The sequence below is a fragment of the Barbus barbus genome (assembly GCF_936440315.1).
Source record: "Barbus barbus genome assembly, chromosome: 28".
Lineage (NCBI taxonomy): Eukaryota > Metazoa > Chordata > Actinopteri > Cypriniformes > Cyprinidae > Barbus > Barbus barbus.
Window position 1 is genome coordinate 23,274,514 of NC_136756.1, and position 22,002 is coordinate 23,296,515.

The window sequence follows — 22,002 nt, forward strand, 5'->3', positions numbered from 1 at the left end:
TCAATTATTTTTAGCTAAGCAAAAACGAAATATTCATACTGAAATGGAATGCTTTGCTGGATAAAATCTGATTAAAATTATTTTTTCTATAAATGTCTTTTCTTGTATCGTTTTTTAAAACACTAGTTTTTTTTCTGCCATGTTTTGAGATGTCTTGTGTTTTTTGTTTTGTTTTTACAACTTTTTACATTTCCAGTGTCTTTGTAACCTGTAGTTAGTGTGCAGCCCAAACTAACCTGACTGTAGATAGTCACTTGGAAAAAAACAAAAAGGCTGGAATAAACTGCACAATTTTTTTGCAAAAAAAAAGTAATGAGTCACAATTTTCTCTGTGGCCATTTACAAAGTCAGAAAATGTATAATGCATGATATACCTTGACCTATAACATCTTTCTCCATTGTAGCATTTCTTAAACCCGAGTATCGCTCACCCTATCATTGCCGTGTATGTTTGTCTTAATGAATAGCTCATGTGTTGTGTTTAAGGGTGTCTGGGGTGAGGAGTGGTCTGGAAAGAGGTGAGCGGGCCCACGGGTGGAAGAACAAGCCTGTTGCCATCTGTTCTGTTTTGCTAGCTAAATCCTAACAATTTCATTGGGATTATAGCAAGTGAGTAATCCTGCTTTCCTTTGGGTCTGCGGGAGATTACCACGGGGATTAGCCCCCACCGATAATAAACTTTATTAAAACGCAATCGGCTTTCAAGGCCCCTTCCCTCACACACTTGGAAGTTGGCTGTGCCCGGGAGGGGGTGGTGACCCCAGGGAGAGAGGATCTGAAGAGGAGCGCTGGAAGACGAGGGTTTGAAGTGTTCCATATTACAGGCTCATCTGAAGGACACCATCACTTGATCTTGAGCTTTAGGGTTTTCGTGGAAATCTGAGTTCCGCCCTTTTGTCCCACATCTCTATCTGATCGTCCCATTCTTTTTTCCTTTACTAGATTTACTAGATATAATTTTTGCACAGGAGATTCAAACATCAGGAACGACTTTAAAGGAGTTACCTGAGCCATATCCAGAGATCAGAATACCATAGAGACTAAAGGATGGACTTTTGGATCAGTAAGCAAACACGCAAAACACCTGAGCAACCACAAAGCAACACCCTGGCATAGTGTAGTAGTATATTTTGCACAGGTTAACATCTAATTAGGATGACTGACAAATCACATTACTTATTTAAAAAATTACCTACTTATTAAAAAATTTAAATAAAATGAAAGTACTTCCTACTTAATTGGATTGTTTAAATTCTTAAACTTATTTTTGTTTATCATATAAAATGTTCAATTTTTATTGATTTATTATTATTATTTTATGTAGATTGCCCTGTATATTATATGTAGCTCTTTTAAATTGGCAGAACTGGCAGAGCTTACACTGTACACTGGTGAGTAGTTCACAATAAAGTCATGGATTCTCTGTCCATACTTGCAAGTGTTTCTATGTACAAATCAGACTGTATAACACATAATACGCTTCCTATTCCCTGTCAGACCTGAGTGAGGGACCTGTTTGTGTGCCATGAGAACAATGGAACAAAAGCAACATTCCCAGCCCCCTAACCAAAAACAGCAGAAAGCAAGGTTGTGTTGCTGGTGCTGTGTTCCATAAATTAGACAATGCTAGGTTTTATTGCTGAGGCCCTCCAACATGTACTTTGCATGTTTATGGTCTATCGCATACAAGTATTAAAATGCTGGACAGGTTTGATCCCACTCTGATTTTAATAATACAATAAAGCTTCTGCCATAGGTGTACACAGGGTGTGTGAGTGTGTATGCACACTGAGAGTGAATTAATTCTGTGAAGAGAGGAAAAGGGTTAATATATGGTTCTGCTGTTGTTGCTCATTTATACTCTGACCCCTGAATGCCACATTTAGCCCTAAAGCAGGAGCCAAACAGGTCAGATTAATCTCATTTTACTACCGGCATTCCTCCCCTTGTACATAATACATATTTTGAGATGCAGCCCTCATTCCCAGCTTTAATACTGTCAGTCAGAATGGACGGATGGACTGCTGACAGGCGAGAGGAGGCACAACATGCTAAACAAGCCCTTACTATAGTTACTAGTTGCACTTGAGGAAAGTCTATTATATTATTAATAATGTTAAATAATAATAATTGTATTATTCATCATTTGATTGTATTATTACTTGTGTAAAACATACATCAAACATATAAAAAGAGATGATTATATATTTAAAAATGTCTATATTCTACCTTAACATTATTTGTGTATTATATAGTTCACATATACATATATGAACTATGAATTACAAAGGATGTGCAAAAATCTGAACTTCGTCATCATACTGAATCCATGTAATGAGATTTTTCATATAAGCCCCCCTAAATCTGGTTAAAAGGTTAAATAAGAAGGAAAAAACATAAACAGATTACATTATATTGTCTAGGCCTTCAGCAGGTTAAATTATTTTTTAAAGGTTCTTAGTATCTTCTTTTGTTTTGGTAGTGTTTTTGGAACTCACAAGAACAAGTCCATTTCCCTACATGCTACATAACCAAAGATTTGTGGTCCTCTTTCATAAAAACCTTGTGTATTAATAGTAAGTCGGTCTTTTCTGTACTTCTGTTACAGATTGTGTTCTCCTGTAAAGACTTTGGACATGAATGTAGGTATTTGGTCCCATTCAGACACTATAACATCAGTAAGGTCAGGCAGTGATGTTAGATTACATTCATTGTTCCAATTCATCCCCAAGGATTTCAGGTTTGGATTTTGTGAAGGTCAGTCAAGTTTCGCTCAGTAAATCTTTTCTTTATAAACCTTACTTTGCACAAAGTAGCACTGTGATGCTGGAACATTGAAGATACACTCTATTCAGGTATATTACATTATCATCTTTTGATCCAATGAAAGCAAGTAAATATATGCACAGCTTCTTGGCAGTGGATCTGCTGACTTGAGATCAGTGTTACCATGGTCTTCATATACAGACTGCAGAATAAAGTGAAAAAGGTTGTCTGAGATCAGCGTAAGTCTAACCTCTATCCTGAAAGCTTACATTCTTCTCAATAAGATGGGTTTGGATGGCTTCCAGAGCATGTCCATCAACATGCGTTAATGAAGCAGAATGAAGTCTTGTCAGCAAACACCGGAAATGTAATCTCCATGAAGATGTTTCAAAGATGTCCATCAGTGTCATTTAACCAATTACATATTACTAGCTAAATGCCCTTCTCTTTTACCCCAATCTGTCTTGAGTCACCTCAGTTTAAGATTTTGTAAATAAGAAGCAGGTTAATTATTTGGTCTAAAGTTGTGTTGTATTGGTAACAATTAAAAGAACAGTTTCTACCAAAAATTAAAATCTGCTGAAAATGTATACTCACCCACAGGCCATCTAAGATGTAGATGAGTTTGTTTCTTCATCAGAACAGATTTGGATAAATTTACCATTACATCACTTGCTCACCAATGGATCCTCAGTGAATGGGTGCCGTCAGAATGAAAGTCCAAACAGCTGAAAAAAACATCATCATAATCCATAAATAAGCCATATTATTCCAGTCCATCGATTAACATCTTTGTGAAGTGAAAAGCTGCATTTGAGAAAAAAAAATATTTAAGGTGTTTTTAAACATTAAACCATCACCGAATAATGCTTCCTCTAGTGAAAAAATCCATCCCCTGTTGACCTCTCGTATCAAAAATCTACTAACATATTTGTTTAAAATGTTTCGGACTGTTACTGCTTATAAACAGTGCTTGATCTGTGCATATTTCGCTCCTGAATCAGAAAGACAACTTTTTCTGGAGAAAGCCATATTATGGATAGAGGACTCCAGAAGCATATGTTTGAAGTTAAAAACATCTTTCACGAAGCTCATTCTGACGGCACCCATTCACTGCAGAGGATCCATTGGTGTGCAAGTGATGTAATGTTACATTTCTCTAAATCTTTTTTTATGAAGAAACAAACTCATCTAGATCTTGGATGGCCTGCAGGTGAGAGAATTTTCAGCAAATATTAATTTTTAGGTGAACTATTCATTCAACATTATAGTGTCATGTAACAAATATTAGGCTCGATGTAAGTAAATACAGTACCAATTACAATGTGCATTCATGCTATCAGAAAAACAAACAAACAATTAGACCTACATAGAAGTGCATGGTGTACATTAGTATTATTCAGTGCATATCTAATTATACTATTAGATGTGCACTTTAGGGTATTTTCTTCAAATGAATAACACAATAAAAAATCATGTATAAGATCAAAATCATTACGCTTCATGGGAGCCCACTTAAATACACATAAATAAAGGTATCGATTGCTGAAGCAAGTAAAAACATTACAGGGGATCCTTTATTGTTTAATGGTAAGCTTAAGGTGAAACACCGTCGCCTTTAATTGAATTTCTAACCTAAGCAGGATCTACCCCTTAGCCAATTATAATGTATTAGACAATTATAATGTATTATCTCTGACCTGGTCTACAATGGCCAGCCATCACTGTGTTGCATTGTTTTGGACAGTCATTGTTTACTTTTTAAGTTTTGCATGCTTCAGATTTACTATTTGATTCCATTTATACAATTACACAATCATCCAGCAACATGCATTTTATTGTATTGTGCGTTGTATATTGCATACTGACTAGATGCCGGCTATATATTGTCAGTATACAATTTCCCATACAACTAACTGATCTGGCATGTTAACTGTCATTTTTGAAGCTTCCTACCAATGTCTCCTAACAATAAACCTGAATTCTGATTCTGATTAAACAACTAATTACGTAAATGGACAGGACCTGTCAAGAGACAATAACTATTCCCTAATAGAATTTGCCCCCAAGTGCAATTTCATTTTCTCTGTTGCCCTCTCTTGAGGTCTCTTCGTCTCTTTCTGTCTTTCCTTTGCAGGGAAAAGGGGGGGTTCGGCTTCTGACATTGACGTTCCAGCCTGTATTTACTCTTTTCGAGGAATAGAAACCACCAGACTGATGTAGACAGGTAACGTTTCTGTAGTCTTCCTTTGTATTTGTGGAACGAAAATGCTATATCGACTTCCTGTGAGCTCGAGCGCTGTCCAGCTTGCTTAGTGAGAAATGTACATGGCACGCGACTGTCGGTAGGTTTGCACGACGCTCTCTGAGACGTGATGTGCTTCATTGTTTATTTTCGAGTCGTATTAGTTTAAGATGTTTTTGCGTATGAAGCTGTCTCAAATGTTTTATATTAACAAACAGAAGAAATTATGACAAACAGCATTTTACATGAAAGCTATTAGTCAGTGTGAGAATGATTTGTTTATAACTGTGTTTGTCAGCATAAGAACAATATTCTTGTATTTGTGTGCAACAAATTAAACTTTAGAGATTGGCAACTTCTGCTTAAATGGGGAAAAATTTCAGAACCTGCCTCAAGCCGGATGTAGAAAACATGGACGTTTTAAATGTTGTGCGTAATTATGTCATCATTATTTCTAGTAATGTAATTTAGTTTTAAGATTTTAGGTCAAAACAACAAATAAAAACATTTATGCATTTATACACTATCCCATTTTGTGCAATATGTGTGGCTCAAGTACAAGTACAGGAAACTCTCCCCATCTGATTAGACTAGCCTCTTTCTTTTTTCTTTTCTTCTTTTTTTTAGGATATGGATTTAGAGAAGTTTAAGAGGATTCTATATATAAAATGAACTTTCTGATTTAGATTAATCTATTTAACATTATAAATCACGAAAGCAGGCATAATAAAATGCTAATTTTATTCTAGGTAACTCAATATTTTTCTACATTCTTCAGCTTCTTCTATCACCTCAGGAGAGGGAGGGTCATGATAGTTATTTCATCCGTGTCATTTATAATTGTTTAAACTTATTGTGTCTCATCAGGGATGCTTTATTTGAATATAATGATATGATCCTAATTTTATTTTCGTCTGAATTTCAGTTGTAATATTCACAGGAATTCGTCCAATGGCCTCACAGGAGGAGGTTAAGGGGTTGAAATCTGGTTTCTTAATGATCGCGTTCAGAGACCTGTATTTTACTGATATGATGGTGTCAGAATGCGGATACTGTGAAATACTGGCAGTAATTAAAGGTGCTCGGGTCAGCGGGAGTCGCACCCTTTCCTGAATTATAGTGCACAGGTCTCTCATTGCTCGGACAGGTGCCCTTTAGTGCATTTTATAGTGACTTAAACTGACTTTGAGACGCAAAAGAGCTGCGCGCTCCTGAAAACGCGGATTAATGTATTTAATCGTGTGGCAAAACATTGAGCATTAAGAGCATTTGCTCCTCTTTTCTGTTTAAGCAAGACTAAATTCACATTTTCACTTGACCATCAGCGTAATTGAATAATCTGCATAATTCGCCATAATCAAAATGAAAATCAAAAGCGTGGCCCGGGATAATTCCCATGTCCACCATTGGCCCATGCAGAGGGAATCTGGTGAAGCTTGAGGGATGCTGTGTTTGCCACCATTTAATCAGCTTGATGATCACTTTCATTTAACTAAATTACACTGGAGCCAATAAGCAAGACTGTGGACGGGGTTGCGTTGTTTAAAACTTGAGATAATCGGACTTTGATGACATCCACGTCTTATTTACATTTCCTTGTAACATAGCTGTCCATGATTTATAATTTTATGCTACTTTTTTTTTTTTACATCATGCAAGCAAGATAATCAGGGATTGAAATATGCTGTGTATAAAAACGAGATGATTTTATCTGTTTTAGATGTTATTTGTGTCCTCCCAGTCTCAAGTGGAAGAATTTAGATAGTTATTGCTTTTCATTTATTATTTATTATTGCTGTTCTGAAATATGGCATTAACTAGTTTCAACAAGACTGACCAGCAGACTGAGAGATATAAAATCAGTTAAGTGTTGTGTGTTGGGTAGAATTGTTTGTTAGAATTACATTATGCATTCGGATAGAATTATGAATTTCATAGACCTATGCCATTTGAAATAACATTTTTAAAATATTTTATAAACAGTATTTGCAATTTATAAAATGTGTATTTCTAAATACAGGAAACTATAATTTTCAGTAGCCCATATGCACAGTTTTGTGTTTTACGCAGAACATGCTTGCAGAACATGTTGTATATAAAAAAATATGCTTTTATGAAGGCTATTTGTAAAAATGAGCATGAGAGGAGTGGGGTATGAGAAAAGAAACACTAAAGACGTACGTGATACAGGTTACGTGGAGAAGCAGCCAGACTGAGTGCTCCATCTGAAGCTTGTTTTCATGAAGCGGTGACTGTCAGAGACTCAGAGACGCATTATAGTGTCCATGAAGAGAATTGGAAGTGAAGACTGAGTTCATCTCGCTTGAACTCCGCTCTCTCCGGAGGGAGAAAAGCTCGAATGAAACGAGTCCTGTCAGGATCGACTGTGTCTAGATTGCTGATAAACAACGTAAAGGCTCACTTCAGTTTGTATTTTTAGCAAACCCAGGCACTGTTGAGTCTGTTTGTCCTGCGAACTGTTCAGGTCAACAGGGCGAGCTATTTTGAGGCATTGAAAGTGTAGCCTAACATGTAGGCTAATGAAAAGATTAGATTAAAAGATATATTAAAAAGAAACCAACTACTTTTAAATAAAATGTAAACTAATGTAATAGCGCACGGATGGAATTCACTATATTTTTTTTTACAATTTTAACAGTAAGTTATCTATAGCCTATACATGTGGAGGATAATTTATAACTGTAATTCAGAATCCTTCTCTTTTCTTTTTTACAATTTTTTACAGTAAAAAATGAACTAATTTCCATTTTATTAGGCTACTATTCGTATAGTTTTTTATTTTACAATGTATGTTAAGGTGAGTTAACATTTTACTTATTTTTGTTATTAATATCTTTGCAGTAACTTAGTCTAGCTATGCTAGGTCTAAATAGGCTACATATCCCAGAACATCCCAATATACGTATTCGATGCGTTTACATAGTCATAGGCTATCCTCTAAAGTAACGCTGAAATAAAACTAGGTGTTAAATATTCACGTAGGCCTAATATTTATGTTACTTGCTTGACTGACCCCCGCCAGGTCACAAAAGGGTTTAAAAACACTTCAGATCCTGAGGTTTCAGTAGCAGCACTGTATTTATGGTCATCACTTCCTTATTGTTTTTTCCACTCACCTGAGAGCGCGAGCCGCAGAAGTCCCCGCCCCTCTCGCTCCCTTCCACGCCTCCGATTGGCCCCCCGGGGGAGTGACGTCAGGGCCGCCCCTGCAGTGTGAATGAATCAAGCGGTTTGTGTGACACGCAGCAAAAGGACGCACGAGCCCGACCTCACGCGCGAGTATTTCACGAGGATAACCACAGGAGCGAGGACTGTAATAGGACACTATCCGGGGAGAAAAATTACTTTACGCACATCTGAGATTCTCAGACCTCCGCGAGCGGGTGCATGTGCGCGTTTTATAGGACTGGATGAAAATGATGCAAAGTGCGGCTGTGTTGCCCGGCGAGAGCGCGGTGAAGGGTCTGCCGGACATCCTCGGAGTGCCAATGCAACGTAAGGGCTTTTTCTTCTGCTTATATTGATTAGTTCATAAGAAAATTGGCAGGCCTCCTCCGGGCGTCTGCAAGCCACCACTGTTGAATAACATGCAGGTTTTAATTAAACTGCACTGGGGAATTATACATGAACCACTATCTGGGTGGTAAAATCAGATCAGACGCATAGAGCTTTATTATATTAATCTAAATGGATTTAACTGTATATATCGTTAATCAGAAAGTCTGATGAAATCTCGTGCATTAGAACCCAAATATTATTTTATGATGAGAACTGATGAATGCTCTTTGGTTGTAACTGAGATCTGCAACAAAATTAATGCCATAGCTGCGTAAAAGTGTGTCTGGTGTAAGTGCAGTGTTTTATAATCTCACAATGTAAATTTAGCCAGACTGATTGCTGATTAATCAGACTAATGTTAGACGAGTCAGACTAATGGCTAGAACAGTTACATTGCATCTTTTTTTAATAAGTTCTGTTGGTTGCGGTTGGGAACAACAGTCTAAAAGGTGCTAGAAACTAAACAAATATAATAATAATAATAATAATAATAACTAATCCGATTTTCTATAACACAGAGGTTAAATGGAGCGGATTGCATCCCATGTGATTTGTCACAATGAAATAGAGATTATAAACCCATCTAGATACAGTACATGAACATTTAATATTTAAAAAAGGCATTGCCTATCATCTTCGCATCTGGTCTTTATAAATCGCAAATTAATCTGCGTTAGGCCTATATAATCTGATCTCACAATCAAGATGGAGTTTGAATTGGATAAATACCTGACCTAATTATTCACAGTCGTGCTTCAGAAATGTTCAGATAGACCTCATCTTGTTTGAACCAGACTTGGTTTGTACCTCTTGCAATTTTAGTCATTAGATCCGTCCATAATCAAATAGCAAAAGGTAGCCTATTTAACTGAACACTATAAAAATAATAAAAAAGAACCACTTTATTTATTAATTTTTTTTTTTTAAAGAATGGCCAAAAGGTTAAGTAATATAGGTATGTCAGTGGTGAATGCTTAATTTCATTAAATGATTAAAATAATTTGCTACTCAACCCCCCTTGTCATATAAATGATGGATTAAGTGAGGATTATTTTAAGAATAATCTGTTTTGGCGGTATGGATCCAAATATTATTATTCAAATGACTAAGGTGCTTTTAAAACAACATATGGGTAATTATTATTATTATTTAAAAGAAAACATTCGAAAATAGATACAAATGAGAATGCGTTGAATGATAAAGCAAAGTTTAAAAACCAGTATCAGACGAAGCAAGAGTTAATTGGTATATTTCATATGCATACGTTGATTTTAAAGGAAGGCCTGTCGTGGTAGCCATCTTTTAATTGACTAATCAAATACATCCTTCGAGTAAATGAGCGTTAAAAGCTGAAGATGGTTGAGTGAGTGAAGCTGAGCTGGGCGCTGTTCCTTCAGCACCACACACACAGAGCTATCAGCAGGCTTTTCAATGGAGGAACAATGGAAAATGCTACAGTAAAAATAGTTAATCACCTGTAAACTAACTTAACAGAAACGGTAACACAACATTATTTTATATTTTAATATAAAATAGGATATACTGAGGGTAAAATATATTTAACTCGTACACATATATTTAACAGAATCACATTTCTTTGCATTACGTTTAAAATGTGTGTGTGTGTGTTTAATGTTTGATGTTATTAACATTTATTTGATGTATTTATGTATTTTATGTTAGAGTGTTTAGTTGATGTTTACCGCATTGTTTTAGTGTTGATTGTGTTTCGTGGTTGTGTGGATAACACTGTTCTCTGTCATTGTGATATTATTGGCTGTGGTTGCTAGAGGTCAGTTTTGATGAACTTTCAGACATTTGACGTACGTTTACATGACGCATAAAACGCGTAATTACGCATTTTAGCTCTTAATCAAAATTCTTTCTTTGATAAAACTACTATCCTCTTGCGTCATATTAGAATCCTGGCTTTTGTTGAATCCATTAAAACAACACGTGTGAGAAGAATAGAGGATCAGAGGTCAAATATCGATATTAAATGTCATGATAGTGTGATTTGAAGAAATGATATGACGCTCAAACTGGTTTCCTCTATTTTAAGGAATAAGATCAATTGCATTTTAATTTTGTTTGGTTTTAGATTTCCGATTTTTGTGTTTGTTTTGTTCGCGCACTTGTTCTTGAGCAACAGTAATTGAAGTGACAGACTGTCTCTGTTAAAGAATCGATGGACCAGTTATATGATTTCAATCTCAATGTCCTCATGTCCTCGCCTGTTTTCTTCTGAGATACTGATTATTTACCAACAAATGGACATCTTTCCTCACCTGTCCAGCGTTTACCGGTCCCATAGGTTGTCTCGTGGAAGGTACTCTAAATTTGCTTTCACAATAATCTCTAACGACCTTTGTCTAAGCACTAATAATTAGCATTTATATGTTTTTAATATTAACTATTTGTTTAACAATTTTATACAAGTATAACAATTCCATGCGCGTAATAGCCTATTTATTAGTAGTAGCTACGTTTATTTGCTTTTATTTTTTATTTTTTTTATTTGCTGTCTTTTTCAATGCTGTTGTCATAATTCTTTGTCAGTTTTTTTGTGATGTCGTTTACTTTTTACAAATATTAAATGTTAATTACATTTTTAAAAAGTAGGGGTATCCCCAGTAATTTTCCCATCACTATTAGGGTTTTATTTAATTTGACTTTAACAGAAGGTTGTACGTTTCTTAATAAGTACATGCTAAAATTATTTCGAGTCAAGATTCTATTTTTTTCATGTCGCTTATTTAAGAACTTTTAATAGTATGATCGTTGCTGCTTCTATAGGCCTACTCCAGATTATTACACATCAATAGCTTTTTCAGTTAAATAAATATGCATACAGTATGAAGCGTAAATTCACGACATTTATATTTATTTGAATGTGCAATACATAAAGGACTGTCCAGCATTATGTAATGCAACCATATGTGTTATTGACTCATTTCTAATCTTATCTAAATATTGTTTAAACCAAGTTCAGCATTTCTGTAAGCACATTTCACCCAAATCGCTTTCTGTGCGTGTGTTTCTCCAGAGATCCCTCAGTGCGCAGGCTGCAGTCAGCACATCCTGGATAAGTTTATTTTGAAGGTGCTGGATCGACATTGGCACTCAAAATGCCTCAAGTGCGCCGACTGTCACGCGCTCCTGACAGACAAGTGTTTCTCTCGCGCGGGGAATGTCTACTGTAAAGAGGATTTCTTCAAGTGAGTCCCATGTTCTCTTGCACTGTTAGCCTTTACCTTTCCCCACCATCAGGTTATATCTTATATTAATGTTTCATGCTCATATCTATCTATCTATCTATCTATCTATCTATCTATCTATCTATCTATCTATCTATCTATCTATCTATCTATCTATCTATCTATCTATCTATCTAGTCTAATTTCTCTGTTTTATTCTAGTTTAATAAATTCTATGAAGCTAAACAATAAAATCAAGGCAGCTATCATAAATACTTTAAGCACATACTGTTGTTGAATGCAAAGCAAAATGTGATTTTTATTAAAAAATATTTTTTATGAATAAGAATTATTTTTAGAATATGACAAATAGAGATCACACAACTAAACAAATAGAAGACAGTCAACCTTTACTTATCCAATTAAATAAATGCATATTTTAAGTCATTAATGGAGCAAAATCTTATGCAGGTCAGTACATCATTGTACATCATTTCTGTTGTATGCTGGACATTGTTTCGGTCACTATATTGGCTGCATGAATTATCAAGGACTGTTTCAGTCAACAGCTTTATCAAATCTCTTCACACAGAGGTGTTTCACATCTGATTCCTTGTGCTTTTTAGTGCTGTTTGGCACTAGCGTGTGTGTGTGTGTGTCAGTGTGGGAGTATGTTCAAGGAAAAGCTGGCACATAGATTCTCTGTCATGGTTAATAAAGTGCAGTGTTTCATTTTTCTTGTGTCAGGTTAGGAAGCTCAGTGTGCTGGAACTCGGCCGCAAAGACCGCATGTTCCCAAATTCAATTCCCAGTGCTATATAAGAACTCAAGAAAGCAACTTTGCATTTTACTCTTCTTCCCTATGTCTTCCCTTCCTTTCTTTCTTCTTTTCTTCTTTTTTGCGATTGGATTTTCCCCTTGGCTGTAAGGAAGGAAATTAAGTTTGACTTTTATCCAAAACAGGATCACTAGTGGCTTTTATCAAATCATGTTTGAGAGGTTTTAATGTCACAGGCTTCAATGAGACCTAAAACGCTAGCAAGACTCAGAGTGGAGGCTAACTTTATTAGCAAGCCCGTGGGGACAAAAGGAGGGATTTTAATGTTAAGACCGTGGTGGTGCTGCTGCTGAGGAGGATGGAGAGGGGGATGGAGGAGGAAATGCTGGCGGTTCACAGGCGAGGGGGCGGGGGCTGGCCTTCCCGTTAATGTTGCAAAAACTTCACCTTGGTTAAGTAAAAGGAAGGTTTATTTAGCAGTATTCACACTGTGATTTACAGCCTATTCTGACTCAGTGCTTTATGAGGTGTTCTGTATGTGCGTTTAGAGGCCTCTCTCTCTCTTTCTCTTTCTCTCTCTCTTTCTCTCTCTCTCTCTCTTTCTCTCTCTCCTGTGAATCTCTCTGCCTTTGCTACATTGATCAAGATCATTTGTCAACTCCAGGGACATGACAAGCACAAACAAAGATGCCTGGTATAGTATTCTGAGCTTTTGTAACTTATTACAGCCTTTGGCTATTTTCATAAGCAATCTAATTATAACTGCACAGTTCAATTCAAGATGTAATGATGCTTAATCCCTAAAACGAGTTTGGGTAACACTTTACAAAAAGGTTTTAATTGTTAACAACACTAGTTAACATGAACTAAGAATGAATAATACTTCTAGAGCATTACATAATCTTAACTAATGTTCATTTCAACATTTAATAACACAGCCCTGCAACTTTAAAAAAAGCTGATTTGCAAAAAAAATTAATATTATAATAGTTCAAAAATATCAATAAAAACTTTATTTTAATATTTCAAAATATTATTTATTATACATGATTATTTATATTTCATCACACACAGTTTTGTTCACAAAGAAGAAAACTTTTTCAAATTATATATGTATCAGTTTTAATGCACTTATCAAAATAAAAGGTAGCATTAAAAAATATATATATTTGTATATATTTGATATATTTATATTTGATATAAAGTAATCATATTTGTATATATTTGAACACATATATTTTGAAGTAATTTAACAAATTACATTACAAATTAACATTATTATTTATATACATGCATATATACTGTAAACATGATTATAAAATCTTTTTTCACAAAATAACATATTTTTCATATTATAAATGTATATAATAATGCACTTATATAAATAACAGTCAAATGTCAAAGTTTCATTTTTAATGGCAAAAAGAAGCATTCAAAATGTATCATTTAATTTATAATCTGCAAAAGAGTTGTTATTATATTAGTATATATGTTCAAATACTCAATTTAATGTCAATGAACGTAAATACACCTGTGTTACATAAACACAAGTTTATAAATAAACATTTGTTCACAAAATCTGTAATTTTCTGTCACTGTTTGGACGTCGTAAAACACCCATAGATGTAGAAAACATCTGGTTCATGTTTGCTTTTTCTTGTTATTGGCCATAATTGTAACCTTGGAATATGGATTAGGCATAAAATAATGTCTTCATTATGTGAAAATCATTGAACAAATGTTTGTAACCTGGCTCAGCGGAAAATAGGAATTATGTCTTTGTGGCAGCTTTTGCTGGTAATTAAAGCATAATAAAAAAAGCCTAATACCTGAATTTGAATCTGTATCAAACTGAAGTGTCTCTATTTGTACATGCAGGCGTTTTGGGACAAAATGTGCATCGTGCCAGCAGGGGATTCCCCCGACGCAGGTGGTCCGGAAAGCTCAGGACTTTGTGTACCACCTTCACTGCTTCGCTTGTGTAATGTGCAGCAGGCAGCTGGCCACCGGTGATGAGTTCTACCTCATGGAGGACGGGAGGCTCGTGTGCAAGGAGGACTACGAAACAGCCAAACAAAATGGTGAGCTGTTGTCTTCAGATCAGTGTAAATTCAGGAACCAACAATTGGTCGCTCCTCTTATGCAATATATATTTAGCTTTGTAACACGTTTGTGTTATAATTTGAGGAAGTATTTCTATAAAAGCAGTTGGAATTCTATATCAGAATTCCAGAAATATGCCCAATAAGTAATGCAGCAATAATAATTGATTGTTTATGGCAAGATAGGGATAGAAATAAAGTGCTAATCTTAACCATTGCTCAGTAAGTGACTGAGAGTTTACCTACATGAGGATTTTAATTCTCAATAAGTAATTTATATATATTTTTAATCCACCTTCTGAAATTTTGTAAGCAATTTTTTAAATCGTATTAAGTTCTGTAATTTTATCACATATGATGGAATGTTTTAAAGCGAGACAAATCAACTTCACATCATTTCACATAATTTCACAAAAAGAGTGAAATGATGTGCCTAGAGAATTATGTCATTAAGGAATTAACTTTTTATTAGTTAAAGGCATTTTGCATGAAAAGGAAAGTTTGGTCACCAAATTCATCAATTAGAATATTGATTACAACCCACGCACACACACACACACACACACACACACACACACCTATATCTACCAATACTATCTCACGACCAATGTGTATGTATTTTACGAGGTGGCTAATTCGTAGAAATTAATATGACCTCACTCGATTTAGTACAATTTGTCTAAACCCCGGTAACAGGTAGGTTTAGGGGCGGGGTTAGGTGTAGGTCATTCGTACAAATTCATATGAATTGGCAACTCGTAAAATACGTACCATTTAGCAAAAATCGTATGAATTTGTACGAATGAGGTCATACGAATTTGTACGAATTAGCCACCTCGTAAAATATGTACGAATTGCCATGATATCGGGCTGTATCTACAGTATATATATCTTTCTATCTGTCTATACATGTATATATACAGAGAGATAGACAGACAGACAGACAGACAGACAGACAGACAGACAGATAGACAGACAGATAGACAGACAGATAGACAGATAGATAGATAGATAGATAGATAGATAGATAGATAGATAGATAGATAGATAGATAGATAGATAGATAGATAGATAGATAGATAGATAGATAGATAGATAGATAGATTTGGAACTGGCACATGATATGCTTTTAGACAGTGGCTGTGGTATATAGAAGCATTGTCCCAAACTCTGCCCATGTCGCTGGATTTTCTGTCCCAATTGGAAATCATTCTGACAGCAGAGTTCAGGAGTGGAGATGGTGTAATTAACTTCTTCTTTTACAATCATACCGAGACACTGAGAGATCAGAGGAGGCAACAGGATGGTAGTAAGGAGACAAAATGATCATTAACTACAGTCTAGTGGGGTCTCAGTGTCTGGCATATTAAGTCCCTTGGTGATCTGACCTCTCATGGATCTGCCTCTGAAAGCCCCTCACGCTGTATTTATGGAGATTTCTGTGGGCTGTTGATTGATTATATTAAGTGATGCAATGCACTTTTACGGTAGGGCCCCAATAACTCGCACTGGCATGCCATTCTCAGGAGAGATTTATTCCCTCTTCCGCCACAGTGCGACAGTTTCAGGAGAGTATCGACTGGCCATGTGTGAGCACTTCCACTCAAAGCATCCCACAAACTCTTCTTTACTTGTACCTTACGATAGATGAGCTCCTGACATTTTGACTCATGCTTGAAAAATTTGCTTCACTTCAACAGTGAATCAGTTTAGTTGAATTTCTTTTATTCACTTTTCAGTTCAGTCCTGCTCATACCAGCTTTTACCTTTGTGCTTGTGTTTTTCATTATGACAGTTATCTCAGTTAATTTAAAAGTTGGTTATTTAAAATATTAGGAACTTATTAGAACACACTTTACTGTTTTGCTTAATGGATCAGTAAAACATTTTATATTATAAAAGATTTTATATTTTTTTCTTTCTATTCATCAAAAAATCCTGAAAAACAAAATGTATCATGGTTTCCACAAAAATTATTACACAGCACAACTGTTTTCAACATTGATAATAATAAGAAATATTTTTGATTACTAAATCAACATATTGTAATGATTTCTGTCTTTATATATACATAATAAATATACACAGTTCACACAGATATATAATGTACACAAAAACTTTTATTTTGGATGCAATTGATCTCAACTAATTGTTACCGGCACTAAATAATATTTCAAAATATTACATTTCTACTGTATTTTGATCAAATAAATGTAGCCTTGGTGAGAATAATATACAATATTGTAAAAAATACTTAGTTCCCCAGTCTAAAATGCAAAGACATCTAAAAATGTGACCCTGGACCACAAAAGGGTAAAAAAAATTTAATTGAGATTTATACATAATCTGAAAGCTGTATAGCTTTCCATTGATGCATGGTTTGTTAGGATAGGACAATATTTGGCCAAACTATTTGAAAATCTGGAATCTGAGAAATTCACCTTTAAAATTGTCCAAATGAAGTCCTTAGCAATAGTTACTAATTACTAATCACAAATCAAAAATTAAGTTTTGATATATTTACGGTAGGAAATTTACAAAATATCTTCTTGGAAAATGATCTTTACTTAATATCCTAATGATTTTGGGCATAAAAGAAAAATCAATAATTTTGACCCATACGATGTATTGTTGGCTATTGCTACAAATGACTGGTTTTGTGGTCCAGGGCCACAAATGAGGCGGATTGACCAATCAATGGCAGCACAGTCACAATTTTAATAAGTTCTTCAAATATGACTGTTACAGATGATTCAGAGACAGGAGCAAAACGTCCACGAACCACCATCACAGCCAAACAGCTGGAGACGCTGAAAAGCGCCTACAAGAACTCACCTAAGCCTGCGCGACATGTGCGTGAGCAGCTCTCCTCAGAAACAGGCCTGGACATGAGAGTAGTGCAGGTGAGACTATAAGCCAGACTTCAAGCTTAAGTGTTTTATATGATTAAATGGCTGTCCGTGTCTTTACTGAGGCTTGTCTTTCCACAGGTGTGGTTTCAAAACAGGCGAGCAAAAGAGAAACGGCTGAAGAAGGATGCTGGTCGGCACCGCTGGGGTCAGTTCTACAAAAGCGTCAAACGCAGTCGAGGTTCCAGTAAGACGGAGAAGGAGAGCTCAGCCGATGATGCAGGACTCAGCGATAGCGAACTTAGTTTCAGAGGTGAGTCTATTTACATCTCCCATGATGCCTTGCTTTGTCTTTCTCTCTGTATTTGCATTCTTTTCAAAACATTTTTTATTTCCCTTCATTCATTAATTTCCTTTGCCTTTCGAAAATATGCCACTTGGTGGATTGTTTGGAATATTCAAATGAGGTTTTTGGTCGTGCTATGTTTTTTTTTTATGATTATTTCATTTTTGTCAACTCGTTTTGAGAACTCATAAAAGTCTAGAGCCGCATTCAAAGGGAGGCCGTGTTTACGAGAAATGAAAGCAGCGATGCACAAACTCTATAAAATTGGTGAAGCTTTTAGTCGATTAGAGAGGAAGCACACAGGGCCTTTGTTGTTGTTGAAAGAACAGTCTGGTTGTGCTCATGTGCGTATGGAGAGCAAATCACAAATCCTCATCACGTCTCAGATATTTCCAGAAGCATGTAATCCCCTTTTTAAAAAGGATATTTATGAGGTCTGCAATTCTTCATCTTCTATGTGTAAAAGCATCTATACACTACCATTCAAAAGCTTGCTATCAGTAAGATTTAGTTTTTATGATTTTGATCAAATTTGCTCAGTAAATATGGTAATGTTGTGAAATATTATTACAGTTTGAAATAACTGTTTTTTATTTTAATATGTAATATATTTTCCTGTGACCGCAAAGCTGAATTATCTGCAGCAATTACTGCAGTCTTCAGTGTAACATGATCCTTCAGAAATCATTCTAATATGCTGATTTGATGCTCAAAAAAAACAGTTATTATTATTATTATTATCAATGTTGAAAACAGTTGTGCTGCTTAATATTTTTGTGGAAACTATTTTCAGGATTCTTTGATGAATAGAAAGTTTTATAACATTATAAATGTCTTTACTGTCACTTTTCTATTTAATGCATCCTTGCTAAAACAACATATTTCAATTTTTTTTTATTAAAACTAACTCACCCCAAACTGTTGAAAAGTAATGTACACTGTAAAAATGTCCATTTATTTCTAAATAATTGTGAAATTTACTAGTAATTTCTGAGTGAAAATTGTATCTACAACGATTTTTTTTCAGTGTAGTTGTATTTTTAGTTGAAACTGATTTTGTCTCCTGTCTCCAACAGAAGACCAGATCCTGTCAGACCTCGGTCATGCTAATGGCTTGTACGGAAGCGTCGGAGACATCACGAACGGCAACATGCTTAACGGGAGCTTCTCCCTGGAGGGGGGTGGGCAGCCTTACCATGACCTGCGGGCAGGAAGTCCCTACGGCCTGCCACAGTCTCCCTCATCCATCACTTCCCTCCCAGGCCACACTCCGCTGCTCAACAACTTAGGCTTCAACATGGACGGCATCATGGGTCAAGGCGGTCAGCCCAATGTAGGTCAAGCTCTGAGAGCAATGGCCGGCGGACCCACCTCTGACCTGTCGACAGGAAGCAGTACGGGCTACCCAGACTTCCCCACCAGCCCTGCCTCGTGGCTCGATGAAATGGACCACTCCCAGTTCTGAGGTCAAAGGTCATAATGGAAAGTGTGGTACTATGGACAAGAAATTTGAAGATTTTATAGACCTCTTTCCCAGAACTGGTGACGTTTGTGTGGCGAGGCCCAAAACAGCACCTACTTTAACACGGTGGCTTGACCTTGCTGAATGGCGTGCTGATACGAGCAACCCGCCGTGGAATGTCTGCGCTGTATCATAATTTTGTAACTCATATTTTTTCATTGTTCTCAAAACTGGATTGGACGATTTCCAGCATGAAATGGTGTGCAGCTGCAAATGGTGTTCAAACCCCAGACCACCCTGGAAAAACAATCACGATCCACCACGTTTTTGAGAACAAGTGGGTCCATGCATGTTTCTGAATGAGGAAGAGAACCGTCCACGTTCAAAATGGCGATGCACTTTACTGTATGTTCCTCCTCGACTGCACACGGCAGGCTGAATGCGGGAAAGAGAGGAGCGCACCGAACAAGGAGAGATATTTAAACAAGTGGCACAAGTGTATCTTTCCTACTTACAAGGGTTTGGGATTTTAATGGTTGAAACTTTCTAAACGGCTCTACTAGAGATGGCCCTTCACATTAGGTCTGAAGAATAGATAAAAATTATTTTTAATAAGGATGAATCCACATGCACTGCTCTGAGTTGTCATAAAAATCTGCATCAATGGTCCCTGTCCGTTCAGTGTTTTTCTTCAGACATTATGGCTCAAAATGAAACAAAATAAAAGATTAAAATTAAAGTTAATATTTATTTCTGATACGGTTTAGTATATTTGTTATTGATAAGGTTTATATTATCATCAAAACACCTTTGTTTCCAATAGCATTTGTTTCCTATTCATTGCTCCATGAGCAAAAATGGATATCAGAGCAGATGATAAGTGGATTTATATTACACAGACACAAGTACCTTAATGACCAATTATTATCAAGCAAAACATGTGAAAGGGAAATTTACACTGTATTTTTTTTCTTATTTGACACATTTAAGCAACAACTATGAGGATTTAGTGTTATTTATTCCTGTTATGGGTACCGATGTCAGTATTATGAAGAGTTGGATCATGGGAGAGAGTACAGTGGGTTGATGTAAAACTGGTGATACAATTGTAAACATGAGGGAAATTTGTTGTGGCAAAATTTGGATCCACATAATGGTAAACTGAGTAACGATGACGCTATGCTGAAAGAGTGAACATATAAGCTAATGAAGAGCAACATGGAAAAAAGAAAAATAACCATTCAGAAATAATGTTTTGTTGAATCTATGTTGAGTCTCAATGGCTGTAAATTTTGTAAAGTCTCAAAAAGTGTCGACAGTCTTGTTTCATGAGCACTATTTATTGCTATGGATCTTTGAAAAAAAAAGAGCACTGAATTTAGTCCTATATGCCTTCTGTCCAATGGTATGAATTGTGTACAGTCAAATCTATATGGAGAAATAAAGTCGAATCGTCTTTGGGTTACTGCCATGTTCTTTTTTTATTTAGGCTACTTCACATGCTTTTTATTAATCTTGAATGTAAAGTTAAACAGCTTAGTACAACACAGAATACTTGTTTTTGTAGTAAATTATTTGATTTGCATTCAAATAAGCAAAAAGCCTACATAATTGTGGAAAAAATGCCCTGATGTCACCATGTTTAATAATGTCATCTCAATTCAATCTGGCATTTGGTCGCAAAATATAAAGGAATGGACCAAGCAGGGTTTTAAGTGTTTATGAGGGGCTCTAGCTGAATTAATTAATTGTATTCGCAATATAAATTGCACATGAGTGTTTTATTACTTAACACTTTGCATATTCCAAGCAATAAAAGAACAGATTTTTTTTCTATGTTTTGTAAATTGGTGGTATTGTGCACGTGAACAAATACTCCTTTCGTGGTTATTAAGCAGAAAACATCTACGTGTAGGCCTATATACATTTCGGCACACACAAACACAAACATATGGAACTTTCATCGGACGCACATCTGTTCGCCGGCTCCTCATCCTTCTGCTTCCATAGACTGTAGCAGATTGCTGTTTGTTTAGTCAAACCTCCCCTAATCCTCTAAATGTTACCTAATTGTAAACTGCTCTGTGAAATGAGGACAAACAGACTGCCTGACGTTCTCAACGGCCAGAAAACACTACGAGTAAAATACAACCGGCAAAAGATGTAGTACAATTTGGACACGTGCATTTTGTTGTGAGGATTCGATTTGTATGGGAATGTGCATTCCATTTACCAAAAAAGGGACATATTTATGTATGGATATGTATCATGTATACTATATAGACACCACTAAGTGCAATTAAACGTTTGGCGTTTTGTTTGCTTCTCAAAACCACTGCTTGAACTATCTCATTAGTTAAAGCGTAAAATGTGTTATCTAAAACAATAAAATTATAGAAATAATATGGTTAGGTTATATGTTAGACTGTGCTTAACTAGAAAACATGGCAATATTTAAACAGAAAATAGCACATCCGGTGCTCTTTGCAGAGAAACGCGCCACAAACAAGCTGATTTCACTCAGCCATTGATTGGGGCTGCCGCGGCCATTAATGTACGGCCTTTAATAGTTCAGTCTTACAAAGATAAACAGCGACAAAGACAGTTGGGATAATTTACACGCCACTTACAGCACTAGTATACATATAAATCTGAGCAAATTCCTGCACTGTTGCTTT

The 22,002-nt window shown here is 35.8% G+C and overlaps 1 protein-coding gene across 1 annotated transcript; it reads left to right on the forward strand.

Annotated features, from left to right (window-relative positions):
* The first annotated feature begins 8,265 nt into the window (after positions 1 to 8,265).
* LOC306848055 (LIM/homeobox protein Lhx4-like) lies at positions 8,266 to 20,788 on the forward strand. The gene is made up of 6 exons (XM_079382378.1): positions 8,266 to 8,527; positions 11,637 to 11,808; positions 14,444 to 14,646; positions 17,416 to 17,570; positions 17,658 to 17,829; positions 18,939 to 20,788. Exons 1-6 carry the CDS (start codon positions 8,443 to 8,445, stop codon positions 19,325 to 19,327), a joined length of 1,176 nt encoding a protein of 391 aa, XP_079238504.1. The 5' UTR covers positions 8,266 to 8,442; the 3' UTR covers positions 19,328 to 20,788.
* Positions 20,789 to 22,002: the final 1,214 nt, after the last annotated feature.

Bases quoted from the DNA above. Each gene is read 5' to 3' on its own strand.
- LOC306848055 (XM_079382378.1), top strand. From the start codon at position 8,443: ATGAAAATGATGCAAAGTGCGGCTGTGTTGCCCGGCGAGAGCGCGGTG. The intron at 14,647-17,415 runs GTGAGCTGTTGT...TGACTGTTACAG, and splicing joins CGAAACAGCCAAACAAAATG to ATGATTCAGAGACAGGAGCA. The intron at 17,571-17,657 runs GTGAGACTATAA...GTCTTTCCACAG, and splicing joins TGGACATGAGAGTAGTGCAG to GTGTGGTTTCAAAACAGGCG.